Raw genomic sequence first — 20,365 nt, 5'->3', positions numbered from 1 at the left:
AATCATAAAAGTTTGCCAGTATATTTTGTGGATAACACAGCAGGGTGGCGACAAAGTTAACAACTTTGATGTGGAATCCATGAAAACAACCCAAATTTGTGCCTGACACACCTCGTTTGATAAGGGGACGATGTATGGAGGCAGCTATATGGACGACTTTTGGAGGTAGCAATGGAGACAACGTGTGGAGGCTGCTATGGAGACAATTTAATTTGGATAGTGCCTGTATGTGGCAGTCCAAAAAAGTTTTCAAACCAGAGGAGCAGGTAGGTGGCCCTCCAGAAAAATGGAATAGATTGAGTGCCTGTATGTGGCAGTCCAAAAAAGTTTTCAAACCAGAGGAGCAGGTAGGTGGCCCTCCAGAAAAATGGAATAGATTGAGTGCCTGTATGTGGCAGTCCGAAAAAGTTTTCAAACCAGAGGAGCAGGTAGGTGGCCCTCCAGAAAAATTACATAGATTGAGTGCCTGTATGTGGCAGTCCAAAAAAGTTTTCAAACCAGAGGAGCAGGTAGGTGGCCCTCCAGAAAAATGAAATAGATTGAGTGCCTGTATGTGGCAGTCCAAAAACGTTTTCAAACCAGAGGAGCAGGTAGGTGGCCCTCCAGAAAAATTACATAGATTGAGTGCCTGTATGTGGCAGTCCAAAAAAGTTTTCAAACCAGAGGAGCAGGTAGGTGGCCCTCCAGAAAAATTACATAGATTGAGTGCCTGTATGTGGCAGTCCAAAAAAGTTTTCAAACCAGAGGAGCAGGTAGGTGGCCCTCCAGAAAAATTGAATAGATTGAGTGCCTGTATGTGGCTCTCCCAAAAATTGTTTAAAACAGAGGACCGGGTAGGTGGCCCTCCAGAAAAATTAAATGCATAAAATACTATAGCTAGAGCCAGTGGGCCCTGTCAAAAAATAGCCAGTTTCCTCTGCTTTAGTGTACAAAGAGGAGGAGAAGGAGGAAAATGAGGAGGAGGAGGAGTGCATAAATTATTCAGGTTGAGCTTCCTTCACCTGGTGGAGATTGGAAATTATGAGAAATCCAGGCTTTATTCATCTTAATAAGCGTCAGCCTGTCAGCGCTGTCAGTCGACAGGCGTGTACGCTTATCGGTGATGATGCCACCAGCTGCACTGAAAACCCGCTCGGACAAGACGCTAGCGGCAGGGCAGGCAAGAACCTCCAAGGCGTACAGCGCCAGTTCGTGCCACATGTCCAGCTTTGAAACCCAGTAGTTGTAGGGAGCTGTGTGATCATTTAGGACGATGGTATGGTCAGCTACGTACTCCCTCACCATCTTTCTGTAAAGATCAGCCCTACTCTGCCGAGACTGGGGACAGGTGACAGTGTCTTGCTGGGGTGACATAAAGCTGGCAAAAGCCTTGTAAAGCGTACCCTTGCCAGTGCTGGACAAGCTGCCTGCTCGCCTACTCTCCCTCGCTACTTGTCCCGCAGAACTACGCACTCTGCCGCTAGCGCTGTCAGAAGGGAAATACTGTTTCAGCTTGTGCACCAGGGCCTGCTGGTATTCATGCATTCTCACACTCCTTTCCTCTCCAGGGATGAGAGTGGAAAGATTTTGCTGGTACCGTGGGTCCAGGAGAGTGAATACCCAGTAATCGGAGCTGGAATAAATTCTTTGAACGCGAGGGTCACGGGATAGGCAGCCTAGCATGAAATCTGCCATATGCGCCAGAGTCCCAACGCGCAAGAATTCACTCCCCTCACTGGCCTGACTGCCCATTTCCTCCTCCTCCAACTCCTCCAACTCCTCTTCTTCTGCCCATACACGCTGAACAGTGACGGTCTGAGCAATGCTCCCCTCTTGTGTCTCGCCAACATTCTCCTCCTCTTCCTCCTCATCCTCCTCCACCTCCTCCGATATGCGCTGAGAAACAGACCTGAGGGTGCTTTGGCTATCAACAAGGGAATCTTCTTCCCCCATCTCTTGTGACGAGCGCAAAGCTTCCGACTTCATGCTGATCAGAGAGTTTTTCAACAGGCCAAGCAGCGGGATGGTGAGGCTGATGATGGCGGCATCGCCACTGACCATCTGTGTTGACTCCTCAAAGTTACTCAGCACCTGACAGATATCAGACATCCACGTCCACTCCTCATTGTAGACTTGAGGAAGCTGACTGACCTGACTACCAGTTCTGGTGCAAGTTGACATCTGGCAGTCTACAATCGCTCTGCGCTGCTGGTAAACTCTGGATAACATGGTTAATGTTGAATTCCACCTCGTGGGCACGTCGCACAACAGTCGGTGAGCGGGCAGTTGGAGGCGGTGCTGCGCTGCCCTGAGAGTGGCAGCATCTGTGCTGGACTTCCTGAAATGCGCACAGATGCGGCGCACCTTCGTGAGCAAATCTGACAGATTGGGGTATGTCTTGAGGAAACGCTGAACTATGAGATTTAACACATGGGCCAGGCATGGCACATGTGTCAGTCTGCCGAGTTGCAGAGCCGCCACCAGGTTACGTCCGTTGTCACACACAACCATGCCTGGCTTCAGGTTCAGCGGTGCCAGCCACAGATCAGTCTGTGCCGTGATGCCCTGTAATAGTTCTTGGGCGGTGTGCCTTTTATCGCCTAGGCTCAGCAGTTTGAGCACCGCCTGCTGTCGCTTAGCGACGGCACTGCTGCTGTGCCTAGAGCTAGCGACTGATGGCGCCATGCCCACGGATGGTATTCGGAGGAGGAGGTGGAGGAGGGGTGGGAGGAGGAGGAGGCATAGTAGGCCTTTGAGACCTGGACCGAGGTAGGCCCCGCAATCCTCGGCGTCGGCAGTATTATATAGTGGCCCTGCCCGGCAGCACTCGTCCACGTGTCCGTGGTCAGGTGGACCTTGTCAGAAACGGCGTTGGTCAGGGCACGGATGATGTTGTCTGACACGTGCTGGTGCAGGGCTGGGACGGCACATCGGGAAAAGTAGTGGCGGCTGGGAACCGAATACCGAGGGGCGGCCGCCGCCATGAGGTTGCGAAAGGCCTCGGTCTCTACTAGCCTATAGGGCAGCATCTCCAGGCTAAGCAATCTGGAGATGTGGACATTAAGGGCTTGGGCGTGCGGGTGGGTTGCACTATATTTTCTTTTCCTCTCCAGCGTCTGGGGTATGGAGAGCTGAACGCTGGTGGATGCTGTGGAGGATCGTGGAGGCGACGATGGGGTTTTTGTGCCAGGGTCCTGGGCAGGGGGCTGACTATCAGCTGACACAGGGGAAGGAGCAGTGGTGTGCACGGCCGGAGGTGAACGGGCTTGGTGCCACTGATTCGGGTGTTTAGCATTCATATGCCTGCGCATACTGGTGGTAGTTAAGCTAGTAGTGGTGGAACCCCTGCTGATCCTGGTTTGGCAAAGGTTGCACACCACAGTCCGTCGGTCATCCGGTGTTTCCTTAAAGAACCTCCAGACTTCTGAAAATCTAGCCCTCGCCGCGGGAGCCCTCGCCACGGGAGCTTCACTACGTGACACATTTGGCGCTGATGCACCTGCTCTGGCCCTGCCTCTCCGTCTGGCCCCACCACTGCCTCTTCCAACCTGTTCTGCTATAGGACTCTCCTCCGTCTCAGAAGCACTGTGTTCACCCGGCCTCTCAACCCAGCTTGAGTCTGTCACCTCATCATCCTCCGATCCCTCAGTCTGCTCCCCCCTCGGACTTCCTGCCCTGACAACAACTTCACCACTGTCTGACAACCGTGTCTCCTCATCGTCGGACACCTCTTTACACACTTCTTCCACTACGTCAAGAAGGTCATCATCACCCACAGACTGCGACTGGTGGAAAACCTGGGCATCGGAAAATTGCTCAGCAGCAACCGGACAAGTGGTTTGTGACTGTGGGAAGGGTCCAGAAAACAGTTCCTCAGAGTATGCCGGTTCAAATGCCAAATTTTCCTGGGAGGGGGCAGACTGGGGGGGGGGAGGCTGAGGTGCAGGAGCTGGAGGAGTGCCGATTTCGGTGACATGGGTGGACTGCGTGGAAGACTGACTGGTGGACAAATTGCTCGAAGCATTGTCGGCAATCCACGACATCACCTGTTCGCACTGTTCTGGCCTCAACAGTGCTCTACCACGAGTCCCAGTAACTTCAGACATGATGAACCTAGGGAGTGTAGCTCTGCGGCGTTCCCCTGCTCCCTCATCAGCAGGTGGTGTCTCACCCCACCCAGGACCACGGCCTCTGACCCCTGCAGTAGATGGACGCCCACGTCCCCGCCCTCATCCTCGTCCTCTACCGCTAGCCCTCGGGTTAAACATTTTGAAAATGAAAGTTATATAACTTTAATTTTGTTTTTAACTTTTTTTGTTTTTTTTTGTGTTTTTTAGTTTTTTTTGTGTTTTTTAGTTTTTAAAACCAAACAATGCTATCCTATTGCTATGGCTATTTTCTAGCCAAGTATGAAAGCACACTGATGAGATGACGCTGAGTTATGAAAAAATAAACGTAAAATAAAAAGGAAATGGCAGACTGTGCCTAATTGAAATCCAACCCCTAATAAATTTTCCCACTTCGGTCTTTGCGATGGATATGTGCGTCACTAAGCGCTAAACACAGCGGTCGCAAGTCTCACTCCAAATTCCTCACAATTGGCTAGTATATGCACTGCAGCAAGGACAGCCACCAGCAGATCAACCAGAAATAAAATATATATAACGCTATTGTAGGCGTAAGTAAGCCGTTTGGATTCTCCTTTGGCTATTTTCTAGCCAAGTATGAAAGCACACTGATGAGATGACGCTGAGTTATGAAAAAATAAACGTAAAATAAAAAGGAAATGACAGACTGTGCCTAATTGAAATCCAACCCCTAATAAATTTTCCCACTTTGGTGTTTGAGGTGGATATGTGTGTCACTAAGAGCTAAACACAACGGTAGCAAGTCCCCCTGCAAATTCCTCACAATATGGTACTAGCTGCACTACTAGTGCCAACAAGCCCAGCCACAAGCAAACAAAAAAAAAAAAAGTATAACGTTATTGTAGCCCTAAGAAGGGCTGTTGGGTTCTTGTTGAATCACTCCTGCCTAACAGTAATCTACTAGCACCCTAACGCTGTCCCTGACCAGCAGCAGCTCTCTCCCGGGTGGTAGGTGGATGAATGGGACGTAAGGATAGCCCTTTTTGGGCTAATCCTTACGTCCCATTCATCCACCTACCACCCGTTCTACCTTTTATAGGTAGAATCGTGGTGGTAGGTCCCCTTAAAGACTGTATTGAAGTCATTTTCCTTGCCAGGAATGTAAAGCTGGCCAAGAAGCAAAGACCTGAAGCATGTCATTTTAAGGGAACATGTCAGGAGGATTTAGCCCAACAAACTGTAACCAACCTGTTATCCAGAACAGGGTCAAGATCATTATATCCTGGGCGATTCAGCATTATATTAAAAAAGAACTTTGAATGTCAAACATATGTAGACTGGAGGAACTCTCTGCAGTAGTGAACCTGACCACTGAAAAGTTTACCCGGATCTCGCAGCCATGGTTCCTGTTTAAAGGGACACCAGCATATACTGCACTGTTTACGTAGGCCGTGGTGGGGAATTCAGATATGTTCCCCATCCAATAGGTGGTCTCACTCCCCTCCTTGCCTCATGTGTTTCCCTCTCTGTACCCCTCCCCATCTCTCTGTACTCTCTTCCCTTACTCTTTATGGTTCCAAAACAAACATAGCCCCTTGTGCGAGGTTATGTAACATGATTATGAGCAAAATCTTTGACAACATAGTACCTTAAACGTATCTCCTGTTATATTGCCTCGTGTTTGTGAGGCCTGTTTTCTCCATTCTGCTATAAAGGCTGACCATTTTCTTAACCCTCCACTATTGTAGGGCATGACTCAAGTGCCACTAAGCTATAGCTCTCTGCTTGTATCTTAATTTGAGATTGCTACCTCTTCACCATGTACAATTTCTGTGATGTTACATTGTACACGGATCCTGCGTGATCCTTGATTTGTGTACCCTGAAAATGATCTGTACATGTAGTTGACTCTTGTTTACATTTGGCCTTTCTTCTCAATAAACTATATTGAATATAAAAAGAACTTTGAATGCTATATACAGATCACACTCACCTTCGCCTCCTAGCTTAACTTACGCCCTACAGGCCAGGTACATAATCATATGTTACCTTTAGCAGCTGCCACCCAGTTTTGTGGTAAAGTACCTGGACTATGGGACATTCATTAAAGAGGACCTGTTACCCCAAAAAATCTCTGTAAGTGCTGTTTACTAAAGTAAGCAGCTCCCTAGCCCTACCCCAGTAATAGCAGTGTTAAAACGCTAGCTTTATCTGAATGGTGCATTCATGGGGCGGTCCAGGTTTCATGCGGTAGTCACCGCCAGCCTATGGTGTGGGAAGAGCGGTCTGGAGGAGAAGCTAAGGAGAGGGGAGCGCCTCGGAATGCCACCTCATGTATACGTCAGACCGCTGTAAACTGTCCAGTGTTCAGAGGGCTATGGTAGTACAGTGTTTGCTAGCTTTATCGGTATATATTCAGTTTAACACTGCTTTTACTAGGACAGGGCTAAGGAGCTGCTTACTTTTAGTACTTTCAAAGCTATTGTCATGTCAAATCTTCCAGAATGTAAAAGGACATTACTGTAATCCAGACTGAATCCTGGATAACACACTCAAAATTCTAGTATTGGTGCAACCCTATTTTGTAAAATAAAACCTAATATGGGGGGAAAATATCGATAATTTTGGCATTAGCATAACTCTTTTTTTCATCTATATAGCTGGATGAGGGCTATATTTTTTTAACAACTGTACCATTTTTGTAATGATACAGTTTTTGATCACTTTTTATTGCATTTTATGTGAGGTAAAAATCATAATTTTTAGGGTTGTCATAGCAATGATCGGCAGGCCCCCGAAAAGCCTGCTGGGGGCACCAATCGAGCAGGGAATCTCCCATCAGCCATTTAAATCCCTTGATGGCTTTACAGCTCGATCGGACCAAGGTGCTTAGCTGAACCGCCAACGGCTCCACGCTGTTCTGTAATGGCGTGGAGCGCTATTAGCTTTACTAGTGGATGACGAGGTTGTCTTGCCATATCAAGTTTCCCAATATCCATATTCTGATCAGCAGGGGTCCAAGTGACAAGAAGTGAAAGCGAGCCCTTTGTGCCAAAAATGAGTGGAGCAGTAGGTTGTACATGCATGCTGCTGCTCCATTCAGTGTTTATGACACTTACAGAAGAAGCCAGTGCCACAGAGATGAACAGAGCAGCAGGCACATTTGTGACCAGCTGCTTGGTCATTGGAGTGTACAATGGACTCCTGTTCTAGTTTTATTTTTGCTTACTGATGTTACTTGCCTTGAAATTTATAATAATTCTATATATGTGAGATCACATCTCGATAAACTGAGGACCCTTTCACACTTGCATTGCAGATCACGTCAGAGTGCAAAGCATGAAAGACTTAGGTTTTTGCCTGCTAATTTCATCAGTTTTTGAACTGACTCATTTGCGTTTTTCATGTTTCATGCTTTTTTTTTGCACTTAAATGTGTTTTCAATGTGTTTCAAAGTAGATGAGAGTTTCATGCGTAAACAAAAACACAAGTCTGACAAAACCCATTGAATACAATGGAAAAGAGTGTAATGTGAGTTCTGAATGCAAAAACACACGAAAACCATGAAAAACGCTAGTGTGAAAGTGGCCTAAATGGCACCATAGAAAATATAAAGCAAGTGTCACCCATTTGTACTGTGTTACAGATAGATAAATAGATCTATGAGCAATCAATATATCAAAGAACACTTAAAAAAGGACTTGCTGCACACACTAATGAAAAACTATCCATTTATCCCACTGTCAAAATCACTGTCAAAGATCCCATTGGGATGGCAAACATAATGTGTAATGGATAATATATGTGAATTTTACTGAAATATAAACCATTACAGAATTTTTTTGTAGGGTGGTTAATTTATCACAACTAGGCGCACTCCAATCGTTGAATTTTCTCTTCTGTTGCTTCCTTTTTGTCTCAGTATCCGCAAAAAAACCATTGGTTACCATTGCTAAAACATAAGACCTGGTTTCTTAGCCTCGTAAAGGGCTCTCTTACACTCGCTTTGTTTTGCACATCCATGGTTCAATGATTTCCATGGATACTGCACAAAGTCATTGATTTCTATGGTGTTTTCACATATGTATTTTCACTCATCCGTTGTCCATGGAAAAAATTACCAAACATGTCCACAGATGCTGATCATGGAAGGCAATAGAAGTCTATGGGTCTGCAAAAAAAACCTGATGAAAGATGTGTTTTTTCACTGATGATGCTGAAAAACCAGATGTGATGTTTACAAAGCAATGTTAAACCTTAAGTTTTTTTTTTTTGCAGACACAGAGACAAAACGCAACGGATTGAACAGACTGAAGTGCTACATGAAAAAAATGACCTGTCTTTATTTTTTTTGTGGATCTATTGACTTCTATTGCCTTCCGTGTCCCATATAACATTTTTACCATGAGTCAATGAAAAAAAAAAGCCAATGTGAAAACATCCATAGAAATCAATGCCTCAGTGGGACATCTGTGAAAATCACTAAGCTACGAATGTGAAAAACAACACCAATGTGTAAGAGCTCTAAATGTCATGCTTTGATCCCAGTCTAGTACTCAATATAAATCTATAACATATGTGATGGAATAAATAAATAAATGTCCAATTTTAATGCTATAAAAGTGCATTGTGCAGCTGCCATACGTCAGCTTAACTCATTTGAACTCAGCATGTTAGTTCAGTCCCGGTGTGCAGCGTTCGGGCTGTGCGATCCAAGCAGCATGCGTTGCGAGTGTGATGCAAGTTCATCGCAACACACTCGCAAGTGTGGAACCGGCCTTACAGCCTCCTCCCTGTGTTTAGCATAATCATCCTCGCCCAACAGAGAAATGCAAACACTTCTTGCTGAAGCATCTTCAGTCTATAAAAATATATGTAGTAACTCTGTAACATACAGCAGAATCCTGACACAGCATTTGTATTTATTAAAAAGTACAGTGTGAGTAAATGCCATGCTTCCTCTGGGGTAGTTAAAGTGAAACTCCCATGAGAAAAAATTTGCAAAACTGGTAAGAGAATTAAAAAATCTGATATGAGAATGACTTTAACATTCGGATATTCCATATAATACCATATCAGTTGATTTACAATGTTGAAAGGGTCATAAGAAAAATGAATGTGAAGAAAAAAATTATTTTAGCAACCATTGACAACTATGCACAAGAATAATAGTATCATAGTAAATATGTTTTAATTAATTAAATTAATCAATTAAATTATACTGTGTTGATACTGTGTTTAACCTAATTTGTCATGTGATCATGATGTAATGGAATCTGGACTTGATACCTTCAATGCATGTGCCATAAAAAGCCTGGTTCATTTGTTTTATGCTATTGCTATTGGCTCAAAGCACATAGTCTTCATATTTTGGTACTTTATATGTTTTTCAAATGTGAACTAATAAAAGTAATATTTAAATTTTCGCTGTTTTTGCACATCTTGGTCCTGGTTCTGACAAAGCTGTCTGTGTGCATCGTCTATCAATGCACATGAGCTGAACTAAAGCTTCTTCCATTTTATACTGACAATCTACCAATATTCTAGACCCATAAAAATATACAAAACATACAATTTTATGTATAAAATGCAAGTATAATTCACCTTACCTCCCAATAAGCAGAAATTCACCAATCACACCCAATCTCCTCATAGCCATTAAAAGTCCTCGCACTGTCATTCCCTCACAGAAACAAACCACCACTCTTGCTTTTGGCAGTCTCTCACGAAGTTTTTTGAGAAGTCGATCAAAACTTTTTTCTCCTGCATTGCTGTAGATCTTATCTGTGTGGGCAATGCACAGGCCTTCCAGTGCTGCAAGTTCTTTAAAAGCCTCCATTCCACTTTCTCCATAGTTTCCTATAAAATAAGAATGACTTTTAGCGTTTTCTGCTTCTGTACATGTCTCCAGATATTGTGTTTGCAGCATTTAAAATATTCATGTACTTTCTGATTATTTGACATTAGTTTTCATAGCTGAGCACTTAAATTGGTATGACCTGCATGAACCAAGCATAGCACTCACACATAGCACAACTTAAAATGATTCTACATTCTTTCTGATGGGAAATCCTTGCCCAAGGCATGACATTAAAAATATAAGGACATTTGTAGCACAGGACCTAGTTCTACTTTTAACAACTGAATATAAATCAGCTAAACAACTGCACCATCTACACGATAATAATAGTAACACAACATATTCAATATATGTTTAAAAGAAAACTAGAAACATGTTATTCACTTAGAAATAAATGAAAGAACTATTCAACTAAAGTTAGATCCAACGACTGCAAATTTACCCACAACAATAATGTTAACCCGTTTGGGGTTTGGGGGTAACTTAGCATCAATGGTAGAAGCTTCTGGGCCCCACAGAAGTCTATTGTGGTGCTGAGTGCCAAAGAAATAATGTAGGAGCTTATAGCAATTCAAAAGAAACAGCTTTATTCAGCTTTAAACTATTACAGGAACAAAAATAGCAAATAGCTTAGCCTCTACCTAGGGCACTACCTCGCTTCTTGAACCCTAGCTACCTCTCCTCAGCACTCTGGTTCCCAGTGAGCTCAAACAAACAATGTCCTTTCTGGAATCCAGTCCTCTTAGGACAGACTACCTGTCTGTCTCCAACTGGTCCAAAGTCCTCCTGCTGACTGCAGGACACACAGCACCAGCTTTCTGTGAGCTCTCCCTGGAGTTGGCCAGGGATGGGAGTGGTCGAGGTCCTTTTCAACCCTGGTTGAGGGTCGCTCTCCAGCACCCTCTACGTTCACACTTCTACATCCTATATAAATGATAAGGCAGGTTGTATGTGTATTCTGCCCTTTAGCATTGGAATAGAAATGAATGTGACAGTATCACACATTGGAGATCTGCCATTTCAGTCATCTAAAACACATTTTAAGAAAAATCTAAATTTTATGTAAATTTTAAAAAATTCTCCCTTTTTAAAGTTTCACATTTCCAGGCACATAGTCATACTACCAAAATAACCTAATAATCTTTATAGGATTTTAGTAGGTTTAGAACTTTGGGTGTGGTTTTTCATGAAAATCTTTGAGAGGCCAAACTAATAGTAAAATCCCATAAATTACTTGATTATAGAAACATTACCCCACAATGTATGTTAAATAACTTTTAATATGTTTGCTAACCCTTTTGATATTTTACAGGGGTTATTACATTCATTTTCACTCAAATTAAAAATTCACCATTGATTAAATGTAAAAAGCTCTCTGGGATGAGATGCACTTTTCATATACTTTAACTTGAGGCATCTATAGCCCATTGATGAGATTCTTTCTTTTACTATTACCTTTTTTCAGAGGTATAACTTTTATTTTTAAGGTTGAAAAAAGGTTAATCTTTTGCAAGAAGAGTTGTTGTTTTCAGTGGTCTCATTTTGAGTCACATAACTTTTTTTGTTAACCACTTTTAAGAACATACCGTATATACTCGAGTATAAGCTGAGGTACCTAATTTTAACACAAAAAAACTGGGAAAACCTATTGACTTGAGTATAAGCAGAGGGTGGGAAATGCATTGGTCACAGCCCCTGTAGTATATAGCCTGCCAGTACCTGTAGTATATAGCCTACCAGTCTCCCCAGTATATAGCCTGCCAGCCCCTGTAGTATGTATCCTGCCTGCCCCCCAGTATATAGCCTGCATGCCCCCAGTGTATAGCCTGCCTGCCCCCCCAGTATATAGCCTGCCCCCCCAGTATATAGCCTGCCAGCCCCCCAAGTATATGGCCTGCCAGACCCTTGTAGTATATATCCTGCCAGCTCCCTAGTATATAGGCTACCAGCCCCCTGTAGTATATAGCCTGCCGGCCCCTGTAGAATATAGCCAGCTGGCCCCCTGTAGTATTATAGCCAGCCAGCGCCCCTGTAGTAAAAAAAAGAAGAGGATTTATGGGGGACATCGGAAAGGTGAGCACAGTGTTAATTTTTTTATAGACTTGAGTATATACAGTATTTTGTGAAGGGATTTAATGAGACATTATCTTTTTTGGCAAGTTTTTTGGGCATTTTTTATGGTGTTCACTGAGTGGTTCCAATAATAATTTAATTTTCTTTTATAGTTTGTTACAGATGCAGAGGTATCAAATATGTTATGGGGTTTTTTTTATACTTAATTAGGTATTTATATGGAGGAGAGGTGTTGCAGCTCAGTTCACTTGAAATTCAGACTTTCAGCTTTAATTCAATAAGTTGAACAAAATGAATGTATAAAAATATAATAAACTAAAGCATTTTTCACTTCATGTTAGGAAAAATAAATAATTGTGAATAAAATCTAAATTTCTGATACTTGGCTGAAAACCGTTTGTTGGCAATGAGTGTCTGAAGTCTTGAACTCGACAGATGCTGTGTTTTATCCTTTTTAATGCTCCCCAAGGTCTTTACTGCCATAGTTTTCAGTTGCTGTTTGTTTGTAGGCATTTCTGTCTTAAAGGGTTCTGGAAGTGTGCACCATTTTTTTTTGGTGCACTTTGTTCATGCTGCAGGATTCTAGCGCACGTCAGTAATGAATGTGGCACAAACTCCAACTAAGCAGTAACAGCCCCTTTAGGTTCACATTTTTCCGTCTTGTTGGACATCGTGCAGCCACAACAAGAAACTGGCTTGGACACTTTATAAATACAGTAGTTAATACGTTCTTTTCAGTGCAAAGTCAGACAGAAAACAGGCACTAGCACTTTAATAAATGTGGGCCATTGTTTCTTTTCTATATCAAGAGACCAATGTAGTATGACTGTATGTAAGACGGAACTGCTTGTAAATTTAGATTTCCTATTTGTTAGCTGTGATGGGAGAACTTCTTAGATATTGCCATTTCTAGTATGTTATAATAGTATCAACTATTTTGAATGTGTTTCATACCTATTTTTTTAAGAAGATTGTCTCAAAAAAGGTTTGAAATGACCAATCAATACTGTATTTCATTTCTTTAAATAAAATAAAAATATTGGCACAGTGTATGAGAAATTCAATATTTATATACAGATTGATTTGGCAGTACAAAGGTTAATCCTTTAAAATCTTACACGCCATCTGAAAAGGTGACAAGACGACAAAGGGGTTTTTTGAATGCCTCAAACCGAGCAGTTTGGCATTTCCAGCTTTACCTCCCACTCATATCCAATATGTGCACAAATTATCAGGACAACTTTATAAGCAAACACTCTCTAGCATACTTAGTAATTTTCTTCGCAAAACATTGACTGTGTCTACAGGGCATAATCTATAGGAAGAAGAAAAAAAGAGAATGCATTTTTACTTTTAAAGATACATTTTACCTGTTATTTCCTTTTTTATCTGTGTTTTTTGGTTTTAGTACAGGATGTGCTCGTATTTATTGTAATGCTAAACATAAACTTATAACTTTCTTTTTTTCAATTTTGCGTTTTAGTTTAGTTTTAGTTTAGTTTTCACTCCCCACATTCAAAAATCTATAACTTTTATATTTTTCCATGTAAATAGTTGTATGAGGGCTTGTTTTCAGTGTAACAAACTGCACTTTACAGTGACTGTATTTAATATTTCAAATATCAAATGCTGTGAAATTGGTGACATTTTGGGGACCATGCTGCCTTTTGATCTTTTTTTATTACATATATTGCAAAAAGGCAAAAAAAGTGTTTCGTACATTTGGGCACTCTTAAAGGGTTAAACTCTGAGAATAACCATTATTACATTTTGATAGTTCAGACATTTTGAGATGCACTGATACCTAACATGTTTATGATTTTTACTGTTTATATATATCAATTCTAGGGTAGTGATTAGAATTTTTAGGTTTTCTTTATTTATTCATATTTTTTACTATTGTGAATGCAAATTAATTAATAATTGTAATGAGTGTATTTGAACAAAGTTATTGCCATGTGCTGGCAGTCTTAGGTTATTGACCTCTGCCAAGAATAGACATTGTACAGCTCTTTGAATGACAGCTGTAGCTTGACTCTTCAAGACTCTTCCCCCTCACTAAAGACTATTTTTATAATTAGTTGCACATTGTAGCTTATGTAAAGGACATATATGGCATCATGTGTTCCCTTATGTCATCAGTCACATGTGTATGTAGATTGTGAGGGGCAGTCCCAGGATTTCACTATAAATAATAAAGATCATTTGAATGCTCTGGGGGAGTGAATGAGATGGAGCACTAAGCAACACGTGTCACCTGTTTCTCTGTATCTACCCCCACCATCTCCCCAAGGGGGGGATGGTTCCGTTTTCTCTGTATGTTGGTCAGTCTGTCTGTTTGTCTCAGTCTCTCACCCATAGATAACTGGTGTTAGCCATTGCAGCATCACTATATTTCAGGCCCCTTAGGGTATGTTAACTCCTGCTACCGTATACTGCCACACTACAGTATGGTAGTATATGGGAATTTTACTACTCATTTATTACAATGTGCCACTGGCACATTGAAGCATATGGGCAGAAATCAAACAGCCACGGGTCTGTCATGGAGACAGATCCTCGCTTCCAAATGACATCACAAGGAACCCACGCGCCGCCTGATTTTTACCACCGCTGGCAACCCGTGAGCCAACTCCATACAGCGACAGTCGACAATGTACTATTACGTCACATAGAATAGCATAACCTGCTGTTTCTGTGAATAGAATTTACTTCTACCACCAAGTAAACATGCAGAGGTCACATTGTACCTGAAAAGTATTCAAAAGGTTCTGGTGTAGTGAAGCAGCTTCCTCTGAATTCACTTTTTTCTGCTATGCAATTGCATGTGTAATAATGCAGTGTATGTGTGCCCTCCTGCATAGTTCAGTTAAAGTACTGTATTCCCTCATTTGCATGTGAATTTGCGAATCAGCTATAAAGTTATTGTAGTGGTCAGGTTACCTTTAACCCCTTCCAGTGCGCCAGGTCTCGGTATATGGAGAGGGCTCGCGGGCCGAGCCCTCTCCATAGCTGGTAAGTCTTTGCTGCATTTTGCAGCAAAGGCTTAACAGTACCGCCCGCGATTGTCGCATGGGCCGCCATCTTGCAGATCGTCGCTCCCCGTGACGTCATCGGGTAGTTACGGTAGGGTCTTACGAAGACCCGAGGCTGTCTCGTTTTAACCCATTTATTACAATGTGCTAATTGCACATTGTAATGAATGAGGAGGAAAATCCCTATATACTGCCATGCTGTAGTATGGCAGTATATAATAGGATCGATCAGTCAACCTAGAGTTAAAGTACCCTAGGGAGTCTGAAAAATAGTATATCATAAACACATTAGGTATTGCCGCGTTCGAAAATGCCCGATCTATAAAAATATAATAACGTTTTTTCACTGCATTTAAACCTGTAACAGAAAATAGCGACCAAAGTTGAAAACGGCACGTTTTTGCTATTTTGAAAAATATAAAAAAATCAATAAAATGTGATCAAATGGTCAAAGAGTCCTACAAATTATAGCAATGAAAACTCCATCAAAAGTTGCAAAAAATGACACCACCCACAGCTCCGTACCCCAAAGTATGAAAAAGTTTTTGGCACCAGAAGATGGCAAAATGAAAAAAAAATAAATTGTACAGGAGGTTTTCATTTTTGTAAATGTATGAAAACATTATAACACCTATATAAATTTGGCATCCCTATAATCATACCGACCCAAAAAATAAAGTAGACATGTCATTTGTGGTGTGCAGTGAAAGCTGTAAAATTCAAGCCCACAAGAAAATGTCTTAAATGCGTTTTTTAACCATTTTCACTGATTTGGAATTTTTTTCTCGCTTCCCAGGACAAGGCATGGAATATTAAATAAAATTGCACAACTGATTAATCTCTTTTCAGGGATTCTGTTATTTTCAATACATAGCAGACTGTAAAATATTTTTGTGTAAATATACATTACATGTAACTTTGTGTAATGTAGTGTACATTAAAACTACTAGCTAGATACCTTTAACATCTGGTTGTCAGAAAAAATAAATCTCTAACACCTCAGATGGTCTATTCCAGTGTAATTAAGGCATAAGAGCCTGAAAATCTTTTCTGGACAGCCAGTTCACATCTTTTCTCCTTGGTGATATAACACCATTTTCAGCGCTACCTGAAAAAAATATTTTTCATTTTATCACAAATCTATGAAATAAAATCCAATCATCTTAACATCCTGCATGATTTCAGCTTCAATAAGATATAATGTTATATCTAGACTTGGACTATTTAACAATTCACAGTAAACAAAAGTGGAGCTCTCCAAATTGCAGAGTAAACTTTCATTATTTGCTTGTTATAATTTTATTGAATAATTACAAAAAAAGGGGAATTACATTTTTACTTTTCTATTCCATTTCATTTTTCAGTTGAGCTGTAAAAGCAAAATATATTTGTGTCCTGGAAGAAACTATATAAATAAAACAAAATATTACATCATGCAGGTGAGACCCTAATTTGAAAAAAGAAAGATTATTTGTTTCATTCTGAAAAGTTAATGTCTGTATTAGTATTTTTCATAAAATTACATAGAAAAATAAAATGAAAACAAAAAATGTCCAAAAATAAAATTTTTTGGACATTGGATAAAGATTAGTGTGAATCATTATAATACTGCAGTTACTTCATTGTAGAAATGTTCTAAGGATATTGGCATTACATAAATATTATTTATTAACTACAGGCGGTCCCCTACTTAAGAACACTCGACTTACATACTACCCCAAGTTACAAACGGACCTCTGGATGTTGGTAATTTACTGTACTGTAGTCCTAGGCTACAATAAACAGCTTTAACAGTTATCAATGGTGCCTGTAATTAAGATTTATTGTTAATCCTGGTTCTTATGACAATCCAACATTTTTAAAATCCCATTGTCACAGAGACCAAAACATTTTTGACTGGGGTTACAATAATAAAGTATACGGTTTCGACTTACATACAAACTCAACTTAAGAACAAACCTACAGAACCTATCATGTATGCAAACCTGGGGACTGCCTGTATATGTGAATGAATACATTTTGCAAATTTTAAGTTCTGCAAATTTCATTGACTACTCAAAAATATAGAATTATTTACACCAGGGGCGTCGCTAGGTCAAAAGATCCGGGGCTCGTGCCGTGCTGTGTGGGGGCACATTAGCTACTGAGGATAGCTGTGTGGTGGCACATTAGCTACTGTGGCTGGAGCCCCGGATCTCCCCTGCGTATCCTCCTCTCTCTCATCACGATCTCCACAGATCGTGATGAGAAGGAGTGCAGTCACTGTTTTCCCCAGCAGGGGCTGCAGCCTCTGGAGGAATAATACTCTGAAGGACCTGTGATGATGTCATGGATGGTCACATGACCTGCCGGGGAAACACACAGTGAACACATAGACCTGCATCATTGAGGTAAGTGGGGCTGTGTGGGGGACATTAGCTACTGGGGGGGCTGTGTGGGGGACATTACCTACAGGGGGGGCTGTGTGGGGGCACATTAGCTACTGTGGGGGCTGTGTGGGAGACATTACTTACTGGGGGGGGGGCTGTGTGGGGGACATTACTTACTGTGGGTCCTGTGTGGGAGACATTACTTACTGGGGGGGGGCTGTGTGTGGGCACATTACTTACTGGGGGGGCTGTGTGGGGGACATTACTTACTGGGGGGGCTTTGGTGGGGGACATTACTTACTGGGGGGGCTGTGTGGGGGACATTAGCTACTGGGGGGGGCTGTGTGGGGGACATCACTTACTGGGGGGCTGTGTGGGGGACATTAGCTACTGGGGGGGCTGTGTGGGGGACATTACCTAAGGGGGGGCTGTGTGGGAGACATTACTTACTGGGGGGGGCTGTGTGGGGGACATTACTTACTGGGGGGGTGGCTGTGTGTGGGCACATTACTTACTGGGCAGGCTGTGTGGGGGACATTAGCTAATGGTGGGCTGTGTGGGGGACATTAGCTACTGGGGGGGCTGTGTGGGGGACATTACTTACTGGGGGGGCTGTGTGGGGGACATTAGCTACTGGGGGGGCAGTGTGGGGGACATTAGCTACTGGGGGGGCTGTGTGGGGTTACATTAGCTACTGAGGGTAGCTGTGTGGGGGCACATTAGCTACTGAGGGTAGCTGTGTGGGGGCACATTAGCTACTGAGGATAGCTGTGTGGGGGCACATTAGCTACTGTGGGTAGCTGTGTGGGGAACATTTTGGGGGTGGTAGATGTATGGGGGTCATTGCTTTGTGGCTGTGTGGGGCACGTTACTGGGGGGCTGTGTGGGGGACATTTCTTGGGGCGTGTTCACACGTGGCACTAGAGTAGGCCTCAGTTTGATCTCATTTGCGTTTCTAGTGAGACCAGTGTGATGGGTAACAAGCTCCTGGTGTTTAAATGCAAGCCTTACAGTATTTGGGGGAGATTGTTGGGGGCAGCAGCCAGATAACACTGTCCAATATGTAGGGACAATGGGGAACATAAGATGTGGTGATGTCTAATGGAGAAGATGGAGGACGCGTCACCTGCAGTCACTGGAGAGAAAAAGTAGGGGTTTCTCGGTTTCTCCTGTGTTTTCTGTAGCTGTATACACTGTCAGTAAAGTTGTTATTGGCACAAGCACATGTGAGGGGGTTATGTACAGGGGGGGCATTACTAAAAGTCTGATACACATGCATTGGGGCCCGTGCCCCGGATGTTTTTCCACCCTAGCAACGCCCCTGATTTACACAGAGACATGAAAAGATGTATTGATAATACTACAGGATAAATGGGGATCTGTAGCCTTGTTGGTCCTTCGCTATATATCAAGAAGGTGCATAACATTAAACATGAAAGAATGATTTAAAAACCCCTTTGAATTGTTGCAAGTTGGGCTGCTCCATTAAAAGAAACCTACCTGGCAGGTTCAACTAATAAATGAAATTGGAGCCCTTTTTAGGTCTAATCCTTGAGTGGCCTGTAACTTTATACATTTTTTTATCACCTAATATGCAAATATGTGAAAGAAGCTACTGGAGCGTGGAGTAGCCAGAGCTTAAAGAGGACCTGTCACCTAACGTTTCGGCACTAAAGTAAGCAGCTCCTAGTGCTTGAACAAACGCCACAGTGTTAGAAGAATGGCGTTACCGGAAACCTCTGGTAACGCTATCTAACACTGTGCCGGGGTACAATGTAATCATCGGACCGCTCGCAAAGCAGTCCGATGTATTCATGATGGGGCGGGGTTGGGGCATGGTTAGGGGCGGTGACTGCCGCATGAAGCGCAGCAGTCACCGCCGGCCTATGGAGCGAGCAGGGTGGTCCGGGGAAGAGGCAGCGCCTCGGACCTCCCCTTCATGAATACATCAGACAGCTTTGCAAGCGGTCTGAGGATTACATCGTACCCTGCCGCAGTGTCAGATAGCGTTACCAGAGGTTTCCGGTAACACTATCCTTCTAACACTGCAGCGTTTGTTCAAGCACTAGGAGCTGCTTACTTTAGTGAGCAGCTCCTAGTGCCGAAATTTTAGGTAACAGGTCCTCTTTAAGCTAAACAGCGCGGCTACTCCACGCCCCAGTAGCCTCTTTGGATCCTCCAACAATGAGATCTTCAGCTCACATCTCCCAGTAGCTGCACACACTTGTCCATGCTCTGAGCTGAGTAGCTCAATAGTTACCGCTTCAGAGCTGAGTAGGAGCATGCTAAAGATCTTATAGTTTAGATGATATATCGTGAAGGTTTACATTTACCAGGGTACAAATTAAATTAGTCTATTCAGTCCTGTATCAGAAAAGAGGTTTCACTACTCTTAAACTATGCTAAAAATTATTCAGCACTTAAAGGGGTTTGCCCATAAAAGAAAGTTCTCAAAGTACAGCTCCCCCTTTACACAATAAAGATCATTTTAACCCCTTTACTTTAAAATTTTACTCAGTTTTATTGATTGTTTGAGCTAGTATAACTCAGTGTTGTCCATGTAAAATTCCATTCACTAGTATCTGACTCCATGAGATGAATATAAAACACAATTACACCCTGCTAACATACAATAACAGCTATAGTATATTACAGCTATAACACACTGTCAGCTCTGCTATGCCGCCTTCCCCTACTATAAAGACCGTATCTTGAGTGTAGCTTGTAGAGTAAGACTGTGCAAAATGCTGTTTGCTGACACATTTGGAAAGGGTTTATCTCTTGACTTGACCAGAACATTAAAAAGTGTGTGCATTTATCACATTCTTTTCTCTTTTTAACCATTTTTTTGCTACTTTTTTGGGTGCATGGGTGGATTTGCATGTTTGTCACCCATCCAGCAAAGTTTGCATCAACAGAGTTTTCTAGAGTTGTATTATTGGAATCCTGATGTTAATGTTT

General features: G+C 42.4%; 1 protein-coding gene across 4 annotated transcripts in view; it reads right to left on the bottom strand.

Moving 5' to 3' along the window:
- The window catches only part of GRM1 (glutamate metabotropic receptor 1), a 304,645-nt gene that overhangs the window by 237,760 nt on the left and 46,520 nt on the right, over positions 1-20,365 (bottom strand). For all 4 annotated transcript variants that reach the window (XM_072140917.1, XM_072140920.1, XM_072140918.1 and 1 more), the window contains exon 3: positions 9,677-9,926. In XM_072140917.1, coding sequence (XP_071997018.1) covers positions 9,677-9,926 — 250 coding nt within the window. The remainder of the gene's footprint in view (positions 1-9,676; positions 9,927-20,365) is intronic.

Source organism: Engystomops pustulosus, chromosome 3 (genome assembly GCF_040894005.1).
Source record: "Engystomops pustulosus chromosome 3, aEngPut4.maternal, whole genome shotgun sequence".
Lineage (NCBI taxonomy): Eukaryota > Metazoa > Chordata > Amphibia > Anura > Leptodactylidae > Engystomops > Engystomops pustulosus.
This window is presented reverse-complemented; position numbering and strand designations above follow the sequence as displayed.